The sequence below is a fragment of the Cyprinus carpio genome, chromosome B2 (genome assembly GCF_018340385.1).
Source record: "Cyprinus carpio isolate SPL01 chromosome B2, ASM1834038v1, whole genome shotgun sequence".
NCBI lineage: Eukaryota > Metazoa > Chordata > Actinopteri > Cypriniformes > Cyprinidae > Cyprinus > Cyprinus carpio.
Genome location: NC_056598.1, coordinates 1,493,922 through 1,514,630, shown reverse-complemented (window position 1 = coordinate 1,514,630; position 20,709 = coordinate 1,493,922). Strand labels below are relative to the sequence as shown.

The window sequence follows — 20,709 nt, the reverse complement described above, 5'->3', positions numbered from 1 at the left end:
TCATAACAAAAGCAATTAAAAGTTTCAGTACAACTTTCAGCAGAGGGAGCAAAAGAAATGACATAGTTATCATATAATTCAATAAATCATGATTTAACCTTATATTTTTTTTCCTTTGCATCATTAATGTGTTAAATAGAGAAATATGAAAGGAAAAACTGTGTTTGTCCCCAAAACACTACTTGCATACAGACAGCTAGCCTACGGACACTCAACCCTGCAAGACCATGCTGGAGAACCAGCATCACCAGCTCCATTTTGCTTGAGAACAGCATGGATATGCACCAGCTAGACCAACACTATACCAGCATAAACCAGCCTGGACCAGCTTAGAATCCATGCTGGTTTATGCTGGATTTTCAGCAGGGTACTTATCCAGAGTGAGCCAAAAGGGCTGAATCACTCTGGACCACTCACATCCAATTTTTTTTTTTTTTTTTTTCTTCTTTTTTGGTCAACAAGCAAAATTCCATTTGCATCATTTGGCACAGTCTCGCATGAAACTTACAGGTACATACATAACCATACAAAAATTGATTATCTGTGTGTTTGTTTGTCAGGTGTGTCTACACTAAACTCAGGAATGAGGAAGCTGTTTTACAGACTCACAGACACGCCTGTTTTACACACGTCACTCAAACACAGAACCAGGAAACAGGAATCACATGAGTTCAGGGAAAGAGAAAGTGAAGTGTAGCTGAGCTGTTGTGTGTTTGTGTCTCTGTATTTCTGCAGTAAAATGGCAGAAGCCAGATTTTCTCAGGATGAGTTTCTTGTGTCCGGTGTGTCTGGATCTCCTGAGGATCCAGTGACCATCCAGTGTGGACACAGTTACTGTATGAGCTGCATTACAGAATACTGCTGGGATTAAGAGGATGAGAAGAGAGTCTACAGCTGCCCTCAGTGCAGACAGACCTTCAGTCCAAGACCTGCTTTATTTAAAGACGTGGTGTTTTTCTGAAATGCTGGAGAAACTGAAGAAGACTAAACTTCAAGTGTGGTTCCTGCTGGAGCTGGAGATGTTCAGTGTGACGTCTGTACTGGAAGAAAACACAGAGCCGTCAAGTCCTGTCTGCTGTGTCTGGAGTCTTACTGTCAAACTCATTTTGCCCATCACGAGGAGTTTCATTCACGTAAGCCACACAAAGTGATTGATGCCACTGGAGGACTGCAGGAGATGATCTGCCAGAAACATGAAAGAAAAACAGCTCCTTGAGGTTTTCTGTCGCACTGATCAAAGTGTATATGTGTGTCCCATGTACGATGGATGAACATAATAACCACAACACTGTATCAGCTGCAGATCAGAGGACAGAGAAACAGGTATTTCTTTGACACTAGACACTGATGAAATATTGCTGACACTCGTTTCATATGTGTTTATATCAGCACCATATTAAAAGCTGACAGCAACTTTCAGCACTGGGAGCAACAGCAGACATGAACAGCAGCTGCATACAAACACTAAATCATGATTCAACCTTATATGTTTTTCTTTGAATCATTATGTTTAAATAGAGAAATATGAAAGGAAAAACTGTCAGTCCCCAAAACACTACTTGCATACAGCAGCAGGCTTACGGACACTCAACCCTGCAAGACCATGTGGAGAACCAGCATCACCAGCTCCATTTTGCTTGAGAACAGCATGGATATGCACCAGCTAGACCAACACTATACCAGCATAAACCAGCCTGGACCAGCTTAGAATCCATGCTGGTTTATGCTGGATTTTTCAGCAGGGTACTTATCCAGAGTGAGCAAAAGGGCTGAATCACTCTGGACCCCTCACATCCAAGTTTCATACAAATTCCCTCTGTAACTTGTGTTCTTTGCGTGTTTATCTTTTCGAAACTAAACTCAGCTAATTAGAAAACAAATTAACAAAACAGAAAACCAAAATACAGAATCAAAAACACTTCATGTTTTACACACGTCACTCAAACACAGAACCAGGAAACAGGAATCACATGAGTTCAGGAGAAAGAAAGTGAAGTGTAGCTGAGAGAGACTGTGTTTGTGTCTCTGTATTTCTGAAGTAAAATGGCAGAAGCCAGATTTTCTCAGGATGAGTTCTTGTGTCCTGTGAATCTGGATCTCCTGAAGGATCCAGTGACCATCCAGTTTGGACACATTTACTGTATGAGCTGCATTACAGACTGCTGGGATGAAGAGGATGAGAAGAGAATCTACAGCTGCCCTCAGTGCAGACAGACCTTCAGTCCAAGACCTGCTTTATTTAAGAACGTGGTGTTTGCTGAAATGCTGGAGAAACTGAAGAAGACACATAAACTTCAAAGTGTGGTTCCTGCTGGAGCTGGAGATGTTCAGTGTGACGTCTGTACTGGAAGAAAACACAGAGCCATCAAGTCCTGTCTGCTGTGTCTGGACTCTTACTGTCAGAATCACCTCGAACAACATGAGAGTGGTTTTCAAGGAAAGAGACACAGTTTGATTGAAGCCACTGGACGACTGCAGGAGATGATCTGCCAGAAACATGAGAAGCTCCTTGAGGTTTTCTGTCGCACTGATCAGAAGTGTATATGTGTGCTGTGTACGATGGATGAACATAAAAACCACGACACTGTATCAGCTGCAGCACAGAGGACAGCAGAAACAGGTATTTAACACTAGACACTGATGAAATATTGCTGACACTCGTTTCATATGTGTTTATATCAGCACCATATTAACAGCTGACAGCATTCACACTGTTCACGACAGCAGAAATGAACAGCAGCTGCAAGAAGAGTTTCACTGTTTGCTGAAAATACACTGTAAACCTTCAACACAATCTTTCAGAAAATAGGATTTGATTAAAACACATAAAATAATGGAGTGAACTATTCACCCATTCTTTGATTAAATATATATTTCTATTAGTCAAAATACAGGTTAAATGCAGTCACAGACTACACAGAAACACTGTCATTATGAAGCTCTACGTCTGTGTCAGGTTTAGGTTTATGATAGTTACACTTACAGTGTGAAACAGGGTTAGGTTAGGATGTTAATTCATGTACTATGCTGGTAAATGATCAATCATCCTGTCTGGAGTTTGAACCTACAGCCATTAGTTATCAGCTCCACTTTTCCTGGATTGATCTGATCACATGATGATTTAGAGCCAGTAGTTTTCTGTGAGATTCACTCTCATCTGTTTGTCCTGCAGAAGCAGCTGAAGGAGACGCAGAAGACGCTCCAGCAGAGAATCCAGCAGAGAGAGAAAGATCTTCAGCAGCTGAGAGAGACTGTGGAGTCTCATAAGGTGAGTCTGGAGAAAATGTAGAGAAGTTTGTCTCCGTCTCAGTTCAGACTCATGAAGCTGAATCACTGTGTGTCCTAACAGCGCTCTGCACAGACAGCAGTGGAGGACAGTGAGAGGATCTTTACTGAGCTCATCCGCTCCATTGAGAGAAGCCGCTCTGAGCTGATACGACTGATCAGAGATCAGGAAAAGACTGCAGTGAGTCGAGCTGAAGAACGACTGGAGCGACTGGAGCAGGAGATCAATGATCTGAGGAGGAGAGACGCTGAGCTGGAGCAGCTTTCACACACACAGGATCACATCCAGTTCCTGCAGGTAACACAGATCTACAAGAACAGGGTCATAGTGGACTTGAGCAGACCTGCTGTGACAGAGACTCACAGTGAAACACTTCATGAGTGTGTTACTATATAATCATCAGTCAGACTCTCATCTGATCTTCTTCTTCTGAAGGAGATGAATGGCTGTCACATGGCTGTGGAAATCTTGTTCAAATGGGTCTCATGTCAGAGCTTTTCTTTCACTTGTATAAGCTGCGTCCCAGTGTGGAGCTGATGAGTTTGATTTGTGTTTTCTGTAGAGTTTCCTGTCTCTCTCAGCACCTCCTGAATCTACAGACGTAAATGATGATCTCTTCAGTTCTCTCGTCTCTTCTGATGCTCTGAGAGAATCTGTCCAGCTGAGAGACAAACTGGAGGATTTCTGCAAAGAGGAGCTCAAGAAGATCTCAGACAGAGGTAAAGACCCCTGCAGATTCATCTGCTCTCAGAAACCAGTCTATCATCATCTCATATCATGGAGAACATCATATTAGAAATGTGTTAGGAATAGATACAGGTTCATGAGAATCACACTGTTCATGTCTGCTGATTTCCACAGTCACATTCACCAACATTGTTCTCTGGACCAGGAAGGACTTCCTACAATGTAAGTCAGTAAGAAAACCAGCAGAAAAACTCTCAGAGTGTGTTCATGTTCTTCCTGTAGAAGGAGAAAGAAGAGTTTTATAACTGATGATGTACAGTAGATGATGATGTGCACAGATATCTGTTCATCTGTACTGAGACACTGATGATACACTGAACATGAAGAGTTCAGCTACATGAAAAGATCAAACAGATTCATAATTCCTGATTCTTATGTGTTTTATCTCCATCAGATTCCCATCAGCTCACTCTGGATCTGAACACAGTGAATAAATACCTCCGTCTGTCTGAGAACAACAGAGTGATTAGATTCAATAAAACAGTTCAGTCATATCCTGATCATCCAGACAGATTTGATCATTGGCGTCAGGTGTTGTGCAGAGAGAGTGTGTGTGGACGCTGTTACTGGGAGATTGAGAGGAGTGGAGATTATGTGTCTATATCAGTATCATATAAGAGCATCAGCAGGAAGGGATCAGGTGATGAGAGTGAGTTTGGATCTAGTGATCAGTCCTGGAGTTTGTTCTGCTGTCCTGACAGTTACACATTCAGTCACAATAAGATAGAGACTGCTCTCTCTGTGAAGTCCATCAGCAGTAGAATAGGAGTGTTTGTGGATCACAGTGCAGGAACTCTGTCCTTCTACAGCGTCTCTGACACAATGAGCCTCATCCACACAGTCCAGACCACATTCACTCAGACGCTCTATCCTGGGTTTGGGGTTGGGTTTATTAGAGGAATGTTTAGTCTTGGATCATCAGTGAAACTGTGTTGATGAATCAGAATAGACTGACGAGAGATTCTACCCATAATGATTTGAGCTGCATGATAAATCATTAACAGTGTTATTACTGAGTCTCTTCTTTTCTCTTCATGATATTAATACTGCAGCTTTACTTCTGTCAGTGAAATAACATCAGAATAAATGTAATAAATCCTCACATAGACAGAAAGATCAGTGTGTGTGAGTCCTGCTGAGTGACACTGTGTTTCTGTGCTCTTCACAACCTACACTTGACCCTGGAGCACAAAACCAGTCATAAGGGTCAATTATTGAATGTATCTGATGTCTGGTTTGTTAGGAGGACAATATTTGTCTGAGATACAACTATTTGAAAATCTGGAATCTGAGGGAGCAAAAAAATCTAAATATTGAGAAAATCATCTTTAAAGTTGTTCAAATGAAGTTCTTAGCAATGCATATTACTAATCAAAAATTAAGTTTTGATATATTTACGGTAGGAAACGTACTAAATATCTTCATGGAACATGATCTTTACTTAATATCCTAATGATTTTTGTCATAAAAGAGAAATGTATAATTTTGATCCATACAATGTATTGTTGTCTATTGCTACAAATATACCTGTGCTACTGATGACTGCTTCTGTGCTGCAGAGACACATATTTGTGTTAGTTAAAATCAGTCATTAAGTTAATCATATTAATAATAACAATTATTAATTATTCATATTTTACAAAAAATTACATTTTTTTCTTTTAAATTTTTATGATATTTTTTCAATGTTATTTGTGTTCTCTGATATAAATAAAGCTTCTACACACCTGATGAAGAAAGGTGAAGGGTTTTATTCCTCCTCTGTGCAGATCTCCAGAAGACAAATCAAGCACCTCGTTATAGTTTCTTCTCTCATCCTAAAATCACTGACATAAAAATCATATGTTTCCCTGTTTAACCATAAAATCAGATTATTGGTTAAAAATGAGATTGAAGATATGAGTCAGCTGGTTATCTAGTTCAGTTCTTCAGAAATGAGGAGCATATCACACAATATTTCCGTGTTAAAAACAACCTATAATTTCTAGTGTCAGAACAAAAGTAAAATCACCAAGAAACATTGCATATTTTCCTCCAGTTTTTTTCTTAATATTAATTACTATATTATTAATCACAATATAGCTGTTTTTATTTTTATCTTTGTTATAAAAAATAAGAACAAAGATGCTAATAAACAGTAGTTAAATCAAGAGCAGCGAGTGATTCTGTCTTTTCTTTTAATGTTTGATTAACATTGAGACAGATCTATATTAAGACCTACTGTAATGCATGGATCTAATATAATGTTACACATCAGATTTCCCCAAACTTCAACTAAACCTTCATGTAAGACATAACAGATTATGTTTGTGTGAATCTCGTCAAGACGTATTTCACAGTAATGTACTTTACAGCGAGATTCTTCACCATCGAGCTGATCTCTTTCAAGAAGGACATTGTTGTTGACAGTGTTAGGATCTTAAATTGGGAGTATTTTCTATGTTGTCTAGTTCACTCTGTTTGATAGACAACTTTCCTCCTTTGTCTGATGGCTTCAATTCCTGCACCAATCGAATTTAAGATCTTCACAGTTATTCCTTATGTGTTTAGTTATTAAACCTGAAGCTTTGGTCCTATATGGAAATTTTGCCCAAAGTCCCAAGAGTGTGTTGTGCTCCTTGAGATGCTAAGAAAGATATTTGGGGATAAATAGATGACTGTTCCCTGCTCAACTTCTCACCACAGGAGAGGAATGAAAATCATCTGCAGAATTAACATCACATTTTAAATAATGTCTAAAATAAGCATTTCAGGTTTTCTGAAATTCTGGACATAGAATAAGTCTAATAGTAAGTAATACACTATATGGACAAAAGTAAAGGAACACCTGACTGTAACACCAACAAAGACTTTAATGCCATCTTATTCTAAACACACAGACATTAATAACACTGTCAGTGTGAGATAGTGCAGGTGTCTCCTGAGATGCAGAGAAGCAGCGCTCGTTCTCCGCTGTGACTCCTGATGTGATCCTTCAGGTGAACGGTTTCTCTCTGCTGTCAGTCCTCACGAGTTCTGTGACGTATCTTTTACACACAAAGCTCTTTCCACACTGACAGCATGTGTAGGGTTTTCTCTCCGCTGTGAATCCTGACCTGCTTCTTAAAGTTTCCTTTGAGTGTGAAAGTCTTTGCACAATGAGGCTTTTTGGGTTTCTTCAGCTGTGAGCAGGTTTTTTCTCCACTAAATTTTATTATATTTTTCTCCTTCACTTCATCCTGATCTTCACTCTCCTCTATCATCACCATCAGCTCTGAAACAGACTTGTTAAACTACGCTATTCTAAAATATATTAAGGAAAAAAAATTATCATACTAAATTTTATTATATTTTAAATTATTAAAAACGTCTTGCTGACAAATGAGTAAAACACAGTGGTTTGAAGGATCGTGGTAAAGATTTAAAATGACAATTCATTAATATTCAGAGTCTGCTGTGATCCTTAATTAGAAGATAATTATTGTTCTAAATATGCCTGACAAGATTTTTTGGTATATGAACTACCATTACACTGAATGACATTTTTGTCTCTAAATCAGGGTAAAAATGTACAATAATCAGGATGTTTGCAAACTGAAATTAAAAGGACACATTATGATTTACAAAAATAATTGAAAGCTGTGTTAAAATTCTATTGTTTTGATGCTTGAGAAACTCTTTTCATCTTTGACCTCTATATATGCTGTATACTTATATACACTGTATATTCCAACCAGTGCTTTTAATGAAAATAAACTTGAATTACAACGTATTGACCATGTTTTGTTTTAACAAATATATCTGTTATGATGAATGACCATGGAACTTTATTTTACCCATATTTTGATATTTTATTTTCAAAGTTATTTAAAACATAAAAGTAGACACTTTTCTATCACATTTGTGAATTTAATTTGATGTGAACACCAAACTAGTACGTCTTGTCTTTAAACTGTTAACACAAATATTGTTTTCCAGTACAAATATCTATCTTTTTAAAAACAAGATACAGACAAAATAAGTCTTGTTTTCTTGAGAAAAAAAAACAATAATGATAATTAAACAAGTTTAAGCTTAAAACAATAAAAAAATATCTGTCAATGGGGTTAGAAAATTAAAGTAATTTAAAGGAAAAACAAGTTCCTCTGACCTCATCAGCAGATATTGTTCTTGTTTTAGGCAAAAATCATGTTTCTGTTGATTTATATATAAATATATCAGGGCAGTACTTTTATAATAACCTATATCAGCAGTCAATCAACCAATAAAACTAAAATATAAATTAAATGTTTTTATTAGTTGTATTACTTGTAAACTTAATTGTCAAGTTTAACTAATATTAATAAACTGATCTGAAAACGAGGTTCCATCAATAAAAGTCATGTTTAGGTGTTAGATCAAATATCATTTATTTTTCACAGGAAAGCCAGGTGAAACTTTACTGTACTCTGATAAACTCCAGCACCCAACTGTTATAGATCTGTATCTCTAAGATATGAACAGTTATGCAGCAACATATCATTTTAAGAACTAGTGAACTGTTACAGCAATAATATCTGTTTCAAAATAAGATATAAAGTTGAAGAAAGCATGCTTGTGACCTTTATGTTTGGATTGCTGTACTGATTCCACGGTCATGAAAAACCTGGAGAACCTGTGACTTCCATTCCAGAAAAGTTATGGAGATAATAAATGCACTGAAGTCTGTTTATGGGACACAATGTGTGACCAGAATAATGTAACAACAATGTATCTTTTAACAAAATGCGGCTACACTTAAATGCATTTGTACAGAGCTCAGCACATTTAGCTCATGAACTTCTGAACTACAAACCGACTGAATGCTCCATGAATATGATAATTCATCACAAAATGAGGCAGGACACACTCGACACATTTTGCTCCTTTTTTATTTGTTAATTTCATCAGGTACAGTTTGTACACTACACACTTGCGACCTTGGTTATGAGACTAAATGATGTAATTAATGAACTCTATTCAATCATAAACACACGGGGCTTGACTGATTTTGGCAGACAGTATGAACACCAGTGCGCCTGTAATAACCTTATTTCAGTGTAGAGTCGATTAGAGGAACAGAAATCATTCATTCTATTTTAAAAAAACACCAGCTGTGCCATAATTAATGATACACGTGAGAACCAATGACAGCTGACATCACTGATGCCAAACACACCATCTTCTGAAGGACAGAGATTAGTTGAGAGATTTGAGGCTTACAGCAGAGAAATAATGACTTCTGTTTCTGTTCTTAACACTGGACTAGTTTTACGGTGTTTCTGTGGCTCTCGTTTGGAGCTTACAGTCTGGACATTCTGCTAAACATCTTTTCGTCAGTTTGGGACAGTGCTTCTTCTTATGAGTCAGTAGTGTACTCAGTCGTCCGAAGCACTTCCCACACAGCGGGCACTCGTAGGGTTTCTCTCCGGTGTGCACTCGCTCGTGTGCTTTGAGCGAGTCCAAGACGGTGAAGCACACCCCGCAGCGAGCGCACTTGTACGGCTTCTCTCCGGTGTGGATCCTCTGGTGCCGCTTCAGGTATATGAGTCTGGTGAAGGCCTTCCCGCAGTCGAAGCACACGTGCGGCTTCTCTCCGGTGTGGATCTTCTGGTGCTCTTTGAAGTTGTGGTGCCATAAGAAGCCGCGTCCGCACTGAGAACACACGAAGGGCCGCTCAGTGGCGTGTGTTTTCACGTGTTTCTGCAGATGCCGAGCCTCGACGAAGCTCTTCCCGCACTGAGTGCAGTGGTATAACTTCTCTCCCGAGTGCTTTTTCATGTGACCCACCAGGTTCCCGTGATAAATGAAGCTCTTGCCGCACTGAGGGCAGGTGAAGGGTCTTTCTCCGGAGTGAATGCGTATGTGAATCTTCAGGTTTCCTTTGTGTGTGAAGTGGCGTCCGCACTGGCGGCAGGTGAAGGGCTTGAGTCCGGTGTGGATCTTCATGTGATGCAGGAGGCTTCCTTTGTGTGTGAAGCTCTTTCCGCACTGATCACACGCGAAGGGCTTCTCTCCGGTGTGGATCCGGATGTGATCGGTGAGGTTGTCTTTGTGGATGTAGCTCTTGCCACACAGATGGCAGACGTGCGGCCTCAAGCCGGTGTGAACTCTCAGGTGATTCTTCAGGCTCTGCTTGTGAATGAAGCTCTTGTCGCACTGATCGCAGGGGAACGGTCGGTCCACGGTGTGAATCCTGTAGTGATCCATCAGGTGCTCTTTACATGCGAAACTCTTCTGGCACTGAAAGCAGGTGAAGGGCAGCTTGCAAACCGTTCCCGGAGCCGCTTTCTGCATCAGACTGGTTTCGGTCTCTGTGCAGCTTTCTCCGGAGTGAATCCTGAAGTGGTCCATCAGGTGCTCTTTGGACTCGAAGCTCTTTTTGCACTCGAGGCAGGTGAAGAAAAAGCCGCCTGTTTTCTGAGCTCTCTTATGAGACAAGCCCTTCCCAGACTCTGAGCAGCTCAAGATCTTCTGTCCGCTGAGGAGACGCTGAGGATCCTCCAGCTGATGATAATCATCCTCACTCTCCTCTTCGCTCTCCTCTTCGCTCTCCTCTTTCACTTGCATCAGGCCTGGAGTAAACATGATAAAAAAAAAATATATATTAAATCAGACTGATGACTGTCAAGGTAATGGAAGATTAAATTTTCACCTCTGCATTGACCAAGAAGCGGTATATAAAAGATTTTCTAAAAAATAAATATATAAATAAGTCCTAGTTCTTAGTAAGCAATTTAAACTTTGAAAATGCTTTAAGACTCTCAAAATACACATCTTTTTTTTTTTTTTTTTTTTTTTTTTTTTACAATTATTGTTAAGAAATAACAATTTAAAGGGGTCATGAACTGAAAAACCAAAATTCTCTTAATGTTTAGACATATAAGTGGTCGTTGTTCTATAAAAACATCCTGTACATTTCAGAACTCAAATCTTTGTTAGTCTAAGAACAGCTTATTGAAGCCAGTCTGCCATAATGGCCCGATTCCACCTCACTGCCCGTCTAGCCCCGCCCACCGATTCTACCTCACTGCCCGTCTAGCCCCGCCCACCGATTCCACCTCACTGCCCGTCTAGCCCCGCCCACCGATTCCACCTCACTGCCCGTCTAGCCCCGCCCACCGATTCCACCTCACTGCCCATCTAGCCCCGCCCACCGATTCCACCTCACTGCCCGTCTAGCCCCGCCCACCGATTCATGCATGCAGTTTTTAGGAGAGAGGTGAATGCAGATTAATTTACAAACAAGGCAAAATGAGGCAGGATTTTCAGAAAGATTGAAACTAAAAGATAATGCTGTGCGACTATATTGGGTCCAACAGTAATGTCATAAAATTGTGAGTAACTGTTTTCATTACGTGATCACTATTGTCACTTTGTCCATTATTACAGATCACTTGATATGTATTGATAGTGGCTCAGTGGTAGAGCATTGCGTTAGCAGCACAAAAGGTTGTGGGTTTGATTCCCAGGGAACACGTTAGGTAAAAAAAAATTATAGCCTGAATGCACTGTAAGTCGCTTTGAATAAAAGCATCTGCTAAATGCATAAATGTAAAGTGTAAATGTATTGAGTTATGTGTTTTTGACCCAAATCACAGCAGCGTCCATCTGTGAGGAATGTATGCTGTCAAACACACAACTGTTAGCTAATCACAGCAGTGGGTGTTTACTTCAGAGTCTACAATCCTCCACATCTATTTAAACAGAGCGTTCTGATGAGGGGGGTCAAAAACAGGACAGAAAATAGCCCATTACTTTTAAATTATGTTTTTTAATGTACAAATCTTGATAACATAAGTAGACCTCTGAGAATAGTACAACATAAAAAACAGACAGTTCATGACCCCATAAAAATGTGATGCGTTTCATGTAATTTTTAGACATGGGTATGTATGGAGAGCCATTAGGTGTCAAAATCTAATGGCTGTCAAAATGAAGTCATATTAGTATAAAAAAAACATTGTAAAATATATTCAGCCTTTTTCCCCATCTCTCACACACTTTTGGACTTGCGAAGGAGATGTGTTGCACTGCGTGAGGCAAATGGTGGTCACACCAGATACTGGTTTTCTAACCCCCCAATACTGTAAAACATCTCCGGTTACTGTCGTAACCTCGGTCCCCTGAGAGACGGGAATGAGATATGGCATTAACGCCTTGGGGACTCCCTTCTTTCCTAACCTACCTGAAATCTTATTGCACAATGCCAGTGAAGTTGCAACTCTCACTGCCCAATGCCAGCCAAGACGGAGAATGGGGGCGGGGCCCCACCACTATATAATGCACTGTATTGGTGGCATAAACTCAGAATCTTCCGACTGAACTGACAGTACAGCAGACCTGAGCAGTGAACACGGCGGCCAACGCCATGTCTCGTTCCCGTCTCTCAGGGAACTGAGGTTAAGACAGTAACCGTAGACATTCCTTCTCGAGAACGGTCTCTCGACATGGTGTTAACACCTTGGGAAATGTATAGAACAACGCCGTGGAAACAGCGAAGTAAAAAGGCTCAGCCTTGGCGGAGCTACCATGAACAGTTCTTGCAAGGCACTAAAAATTAATCCCCAACCAATCAGATACGACCCTGCGACATGCCTCGAGGGAATTGGATGTAGATTCCCATATGGGGATCCAATCAGGTTACTTAGAATCCATGTTACCATTGATAGAGTCGTAAAGCCCTCACCGGACACAACACCTGACTCGGGGTGACATCCAATGAAGTCTCCGACTCTGAGGGAAAGCAGAAAGAGCCATCACTTGCGCTCTGAATAGTGTCGAGAGCGACGTTCCCAGATCAGCCTCACTGTCACAGGGTTCAGTCTCCATTCTCCGTGAGAAATCCCGTTCCTCGAAAGTATATCCGTGCCGCTGTTCAGGCATCCCGGAACATGCGCTGCTCGAATGGAGAGCAGATGGTGATCGGCCCACTGCAAAAGGTGTGCTGCCAGTCTGTAAAGGGCTTTTGAGTGTACTCCACCCTGGCGGTTTATGTACGGTACCACCGACATGTTGTCCGTGCGAATCAAGACGTGATGCCCCCGGACTTGCATGAGAAAACTCTGAAGAGCCAAAAAGACAGCTCTCAGCTCGAGGCTATTTATGTGCCATGTCCTCTCCGACTCTGTCCAGTAGCCCGAGGCTGGTAAGCTGTCGCAGTGAGCTCCTCCATCCCATCGTCGACGCATCCGTCGTGACCACTTTCCACCGTGTGACCAGACCCATCTGGGCGCTGCGTTGGTACAAGTCAGGGTTCTGCCATGGTCTCAGCGCGCTTAAGCACCTGCGAGTGACCACAACGCGGGCATGGCCCGTATTCCACGCCCTTCCCAGTACTTGTATTTTCAGCCATAACTGGAGGGGGCGCATATAGAGTAGACCAAGGTGACAGACCGTCGCGGCCACAGCCATCCGTCCCAAGAGTCTCTGATATGCCTTCAGTGCTACAGGACAGCCCAGCCTGAATGAGTTCAGAGCGGACATTAAAATCTAGTACGCACTCCCGGCTCAGATGCGCTCTCATTGAGATCGACAACGCCACTGAACCGGGGTAGTCTGCAATGAAACTGAAGCGTGTAGCCATTCTCTATGACGTTCCGCAACCAAACCGAAATGCCCGGAATGGACCACCATGCGGTCACGAAAACACACTGAGGGTGGAGCGTCTCGCCCTCAGAATTCTAAACGACGCTGCTGGTTGTATTCAGAAAGCTCACGGGACGAGTGGGAGCACTGTATGTTAGAGAGGATCGTGCCTCGCCGATCAATGAGGTGTGTGAGCCTTCTGCTGAATGTTTGAGCGACACGAACGTGCATGTGTGCGAGATGTCGAGAGCAAGCCACGGGGGTCTGACACCTGACACAGGGGCGTGAGCATTGCCAGATACATTGGGAAGCTGCGAGCCCGACTCTATTGATGGTTTCACGGCTGCTTGTAAATCCGTTATCACTGGAGGAGGAGAAAAATGCTCTTTTTGTGAGGGTGTCACAGACTTTATTGCATTTTGAACATACACATGTCGCTCAGCGCTCTCCTCCTCTGCACCCTCCCATCAGGAACGAGGCTTTTGCTCCGATGGAGGGGTTCCCCCAGGACGGACGCCTTTCTTGAACCGTGACGCCTTTCCTATGGTTTCCTCTGCCACGGTTTTGGCGCGAACAGACGGCTCAGGGTCTGGCGCCGATGAAGTGGAAGCAGAGGGGGGCCGCTTCGACAGCCGTTTGGAAGCAGATGAGGATCTACTGCGTGCAGGAGGCTGCACTGCAGCCCGGCAGGAAGTGACTCATCGTTTTATTGCATTTCTGTGTGTCTGAGAAACGCACTGCGATAGCCTCCACTGCATCTCCAAATAGGCCAGATGGAGATACAGGAGCGCTGAGCAGCTCCCTCCTGTCCGCGTCCTTCAGTTCTGTGAGTGTTAGCAATTGGTGCTGGTGGAGCACCACCATGCTCCATCTGATTGCCTGGGCCCTCTTCTTTGTAGCTTTAAGCGCGAAATCCATTGCTGCACATAGATCCTTAAACACCTTCGGGATCCGCCCCACCCTCGTCCAGGGATTTCAGAAGCTGTACCTGAAAAACGTGGAGCACTGCCATCGTGTGCAGAGCTGAGATCGGTTCTCAGAGGGGGATTGCTTCGACGGGCGGAATGCATGTGTATCATCGGGTTTCCACTCCTGTTGGGCCAGCTTGAGCGCAAGCCGATTGGGGCGCAGCCCACGCCTTAGCGACCTCATCATGCAAGTCTGGGAGGAAGGCTCGCTTCCTCGGAGCAGCAGCTCGGTGGCCCGAGTAAAGGAACCAAGAATCCAGCTTGCTCTTAGCTGGTTCATCGGGGGATTCCCACATCACAGAGGGCGATGTTCCTCCGGGCCCTAAGTGCCCGCACTGAGAATTCCTCGCAGTACGGACAGTCCGACCTGGTTCATGGGTGTCTGGGGCCTCAATGGGTCCTGACACAACGTGCAAACGTTCAACATGCTGGAACGCCGAGAGGGAAATCCGTCTTCTCTACAGCTGTCTTCAGTAGGATACGTGAAAGAGGAAGATTCTGAGTTTATGCTGCCAATACACCGCATTATATAGTGGCGGGGCCCCGCCCCACCCCCCTTTCGCTGTCTTGGCTGGCATTAGCCAGTGAGAGTTGCAAGTTCACTGGCATTGTGCAATAAGATTGCAGGTAGATTAGGAAGGAAGGGAGTTCCGAAGGCGTTAACGCCATGTCGAAAGACCGTTCTCGAGAGGGAACTGCACATTTTAGAGTGGCCCTTTTATTGTGGCCAGCCTAAGGCACACCTGTGCTATAATCATGCTGTCTAATCAGCATCTTGATATGCCACACCTGTGAGGTGGATGGATTATCTCGGCAAAGGAGAAGTGCTCACTAACACAGATTTAGACAGATTTGTGAACAATATTTAAGAGAAATAGGCCTTTTGTGTACATAGAAAAAGTCTTAGATCTTTGAGTTTAGCTCATTAAAAATGGGAGCAAAAACAAAAGTGTTTCGTTTATAATTTTGTTCAGTGTGTGTGTGTGTGTGTGTGTGAGTGAATGTATATACAGCTAGATATAGATATATTCTGCTTTAAAATTACGATTTTCACCCCAATTTTTAGGTAGTCTACATCATACCACAAATCCTGTTGATTGAGCAGAAAGGTTCACTGGCCTCTAAAAAACAAAACAAAAAGTAAATAAACAACATGCATTTGTTTTATAGCTTAAGACTGTCGTTAAATAAACTACACTTCGGTTGTTGCAGTTTTTCGCGAAAACCTATCGTATAATTACACTTAAATTGAAGTCGTTTATGATGTCTTTGCGTCCCTTTTAAAGACTGAAAAGGGAGTCGACATTATGTAAACACGAGCGACACGTTTTTATCAAAACAAAGAATGTCACGAGGCTTTAGAACAACAGCAAGACGACTAAATCATTCGGGGGTTAACATTACTTTACATGCACTCAAACCAGAATATTTATTTAACTGTTCTGTCATTCAAATATTATTCCCATGAAATCTGGTACGCTACTTAAATACAAAACTACAGTCATGTAACACATATATTTTCCCTCATTTATGCCATCTGTTATTTCACAACCATCTAATGTTTGTTAAGATAATCAGTCAATAATGAAGAACCAAACCTCTAGGTTCCTCTGTTTGCTCATCTTTCACTCTGCAAGGCTCGGGGATCCTCATTTCTTCACTCTCCTCTTTAATAAAGTCCATCTTTACAGCAGAATGTGATGAAGACCTCAGATGACGAAGCTGGAGTTGTTTTGGCCTGTTTGGAAACGAGTCTTCATCGCGGCTCGACTCCGGATTAATGCAATATTCGCCGCACTTTGGGCCAAGCACGCATATTTATAGTTAGCACTAAATGTACGTCATTTTGAGCCAGTCGAGGTATATTTTAAGTAAAGTGTGCTGTTAAACGATGGGCGGACGCTAACGTAAGCTAGCGAACGCTGCTTCTTCTTCTTCTTGAGTTTTAGCGTCGGCTGGCAAACACGCTTTTTGGCGCATTAGCGCCGCCAAAGGGAACACAGGTTTTTAGGTCAAGTGTATATAAAAAAATATCTTTTTACACAAAGCCAACTTAATCAAGGCCCAGCCTCTTCTCCATTAGAACAAACAACTGGAGGACTTCGAGGAAAAACAGAAAGGAAAGAGAAGTCAAGTGAAACATCATCTGCAAAATAAAACCACTTCTCTCCAAAACAGGTGTGTGTATAATTTACCATAGTACCATTTCAAAAAAACTGTGGAGCTAACAATCTTCTGAGAAGTATTAACTCTGTAACAATCCTCCAAAAAATCTTATAAAACTATTCCCATTGTTTATAAAGAATAAATACATGTACGTTCTGTGATAGGTTAATGCATATATAATTAAAATGGCTAGCAGATAAGTGATATGCATATTAATTTATTGGTGGATCAGACAAATGATCTTTCATCTGAATCAGACTTAACAGTTTTGATTGTAAAAGTTACAACATCCAAAATGTAGCCAAAGCCTTGGATTTTTTATTCGGATTATCCACTCACGCAGACCTCCCCAGACTGGTACCGTTACATATTTGGTATTATACACTGTATTAGATCCAATATTTGTCACTGCGATTGTGCTTAAAAAGATCAAATCAGCCATTTGTGCTGCATCATACTGATCATGATTACAATGTGTATGTTTACAGTCATTTGCAATGTCCTCATGCAGCTATTTCAGGCATGCAAGACCAAGTCCCATCTACTTCAGTGGGGAAATACTGAAATCAAGTGCTTCCCAACCTAACATTTAATTTACATATTTTAAATCAGCAACAAAATCAGACACAAACTGTCCCATAAATGTTGTTTCTTATGCTCAAACAGAGTATATTTCAGGTTGGTCCAGCCAATACTCCCATGCAATCATAAGAGTCAGGACACTGCCATCTGTTGGGAACTAGAGCATCTGCAGTGATGCAATGACTTTACCAATTAAGCTTTGAATCTTTTATTTAGAAGGCAGGAATTATTCTGCCATATTGCGTGTTGAATTTTCATACATTCAAAATAATCTCCGATTATTCTCCGATTGGCTTGAGCAGACAATGGATGGACTGCATTTATTTGTGTATTTGTGTGCACCTCTTGGCTTTGTGTTTGTGGCATAAAAACATATTTGCATATTTACTATTTTATTTATTCATGTATTCAATTTTTTGTGAAGATTCTATATTTGTGGATCTCATTCTATTAAGACATCACACATTGATAAATATATATACACACACACACACACACAGGTGCATCTCAATAAATTAGAATGTCGTGGAAAAGTTCATTTATTTCAGTAATTCAACTCAAATTGTGAAACTTGTGTATTAAATAAATTCAATGCACACAGACTGAAGTAGTTTAAGTCTTTGGTTCTTTTAATTGTGATGATTTTGGCTCACATTTAACAAAAACCCAAAAAATTCAATAAATTAGAATACTTCATAAGACCAATAAAAAAACATTTTTAGTGAATTGTTGGGCTTCTGGAAAGTATGTTAATTTACTGTACATGTACTCAATACTTGGCAGGGGCTGCTTTTGCTTTAATTACTGCCTCAATTCGGCGTGGCATGGAGGTGATCAGTTTGTGGCACTGCTGAGGTGGTATGGAAGCCCAGGTTTCTTTGACAGTGGCCTTTCAGCTCATCTGCATTTTTTGGTCTCTTGTTTCTAATCTTCCTCTTGACAATACCCCATAGATTCTCTCGGGGGTTCAGGTCTGGTGAGTTTGCTGGCCAGTCAAGCACACCAACACCTTGGACATTTAACAACTTTTGGTGCTTTTGGCAGTGTGGGCAGGTGCCAAATCCTGCTGGAAAATGAAATCAGCATCTTCAAAAAGCTGGTCAGCAGAAGGAAGCATGAAGTGCTCTAAAATTTCTTGGTAAACAGGTGCAGTGACTTTGGTTTTCAAAAAACACAATGGACCACCACCAGCAGATGACATTGCACCCCAAATCATCACAGACTGTGGAACCTTAACACTGGACTTCAAGCAACTTGCGCTATGAGCTTCTCCACCCTTCCTCCAGACTCTAGGACCTTGGTTTCCAAATTAAATACAAAACTTGCTCTCATCTGAAAAGAGGACTTTGGACCACTGGGCAACAGTCAAGTTCTTCTTCTCCTTAGCCCAGGTAAGACGCAATAGGAGTGGCTTAACAAGACGAATACAACAACTGTAGCCAAACTCCTTAACATGTCTGTGTGTGGTGGCTCTTGATGCCTTGACCCCAGCCTCAGTCCAGTCCTTGTGAAGTTCACTCAAATTCTTGAATTGATTTTTCTTGACAATCCTCACAATCCTTCAGTTCTCTCGGTTGGTTGTACATCTTTTTCTTCCACACTTTTTTCCTTCCACTCAACTTTCTGTTAACATGCTTGGATACAGCACTCTGTGAACAGTCAGCTTCTTTGGCAATGAATGTTTTTGGCTTACCCTCCTTGTGAAGGGTATCAATGATTGTCTTCTGGACAGCTGTCAGATCAGCAGTCTTCCCCATGATTGTGTAGCCTAGTGAACCAAACTGAGAGACCATTTTGAAGGCTCAGGAAACCTTTGCAGGTGTTTTGCATTGATTAGCTGATTGGCATGTCACCATATTCTAATTTGTTGAGGTTTTTGTTAAATGTGAGCCAAAATCATCACAATTAAAACAACCAAAGACTTAAACTACTTCAGTCTGTGTGCACTGAATTTATTTAATACACAAGTTTCACAATTTGAGCTGAATTACTGAAATAAATGAACGTTTCCACAACATTCTAATTTATTGAGATGCACCTATATTTCACAGGGTCAATTATCTCATTTTCAATTAGTACAAAATGCTGCTGCCAGACTTCTGACTCGTACAAAGAAGACAGAGAATGACCCCAGTCTTGGTTTCTTTACACTGGTTCCCTATTAAATTTAGAATTGAATTTAATGTTTTGTTAATGGTTTTTCAAGTGCATGGCATTGCCCCAAAATATATTGTAGACCTTCTGATTCCTTATCAAAATACAAGAAACATGACATCTTCAAGTCAGATGATTCTTCATGTTCCTAAAACGAAATTAAAATCAAAGGGTGACAGGGCTATCTCTGGGGCTGCTCTTTGATTATGGAACCCTCTTCCAGTGCATATTAAATCTTCCCCATCTGTGGATGCTTTTAAGTCTAGATTGAAATCGTACCTTTTTAGAGTGATCAGGTTTTAATATTTAAAGTTTCATTTTGTTTGTGTAATTGTATGTAATGATGTCGGAAAGCACTTTAGTCAATGGCAGTTGTTTTAAATGTGCTATAGAAATAATTTTTTTTATTGTATTGTAAGACAATATGTAAGGTGAGCAACTTCCATCCTTGACTTTGGTTTATTGTACCATGAATAATGATAAAGTACTACAGACACACTTTGTTTTTTTTCTGTTGATATTTTAAATCCAGATTTGTAGAAATGTAGCATTGCATCAGTGTCTCAGCAATGGATGCTCTGCAGTGAATGGGTGCCGTCAGAATGAGAGTCCAAACAGCTGATTAAAACACAGTAATCCACAGCACTCCAGTCCATCAGTTAACATCTGGAGAAGACAAAAGACGAAACACATCCATCATCAAGATGTTTTAACTCAAATACATAGAGTCCATAATCCATAATAACACTTCCTCCAGTGAAAAAGTGTTCTGGTCTGAATCAGGAGAGAAATATGTTAAGCCCCATTTACATTACATTTAGTCATCTAGCAGACATTTTTATCCAAAGCGACTTACAAATGAGGACAATGGAAGCAATCATACCAACATAAGAACAATAATACATAAATGCTGTGACAAGTCCCAGTTAGTCTAACACAGTACAAATAACAAGAGTAGATAGAATAGAAAAAGAATAGAGAATGGTAGTGTTAGAGGGTCAAGTTTTTTTTTTTTTTAATAAATAAAAAGAAAAGTAGGTAAAATAGAAATAGAATGGGGAGTGCTAGTATGAGATGTACTGCATCTTTAGCAGATTCTTGAAGATGGTTGAGGACTCAGCTGCTGGGATTGAATTGGGCAGGTCATTCCAGCAGAAGGAACAGTTAATGTGAAAGTCTGTGAAAGTGATTCTGTGCCTCTTTGGGAAGAACAATAATGCG

General features: G+C 41.1%; 2 protein-coding genes across 2 annotated transcripts; one reads left to right on the top strand and one right to left on the bottom strand.

Moving 5' to 3' along the window:
* Window positions 1–3,762: 3,762 nt before the first annotated feature.
* On the top strand, window positions 3,763–5,772 carry LOC122136383 (tripartite motif-containing protein 16-like protein). Its single transcript, XM_042719323.1, has 4 exons — window positions 3,763–3,826; window positions 3,967–4,005; window positions 4,148–4,195; window positions 4,428–5,772. Exons 1-4 carry the CDS (start codon window positions 3,763–3,765, stop codon window positions 4,967–4,969), a joined length of 693 nt encoding a protein of 230 aa, XP_042575257.1. The 3' UTR covers window positions 4,970–5,772.
* Window positions 5,773–9,301: 3,529 nt separating this feature from the next.
* LOC109052337 (gastrula zinc finger protein XlCGF26.1-like) lies at window positions 9,302–16,550 on the bottom strand. Its single transcript, XM_042719322.1, has 3 exons — window positions 16,185–16,550; window positions 15,669–15,707; window positions 9,302–10,605 (listed from the first exon to the last, which is right to left on the bottom strand). The coding sequence occupies exons 1-3, from the start codon at window positions 16,267–16,269 to the stop codon at window positions 9,302–9,304; spliced, it is 1,428 nt and encodes a 475-aa protein (XP_042575256.1). The 5' UTR covers window positions 16,270–16,550.
* Between the last annotated feature and the right edge of the window lie 4,159 nt (window positions 16,551–20,709).

Coding starts and splice junctions, on each gene's coding strand:
- LOC122136383 (XM_042719323.1), top strand. CDS start 3,763: ATGGGTCTCATGTCAGAGCTTTTCTTTCACTTGTATAAGCTGCGTCCC. Junction 4,006..4,147: donor CAAGAAGATCTCAGACAGAG/GTAAAGACCCCT, acceptor TGATTTCCACAG/TCACATTCACCAACATTGTT. Junction 4,196..4,427: donor CAGGAAGGACTTCCTACAAT/GTAAGTCAGTAA, acceptor TATCTCCATCAG/ATTCCCATCAGCTCACTCTG.
- LOC109052337 (XM_042719322.1), bottom strand. CDS start 16,269: ATGGACTTTATTAAAGAGGAGAGTGAAGAAATGAGGATCCCCGAGCCT. Junction 15,708..16,184: donor GCAAACAGAGGAACCTAGAG/GTTTGGTTCTTC, acceptor TTTGTTTTTTAG/AGGCCAGTGAACCTTTCTGC. Junction 10,606..15,668: donor CTCAATCAACAGGATTTGTG/GTATGATGTAGA, acceptor TGTTTACTCCAG/GCCTGATGCAAGTGAAAGAG.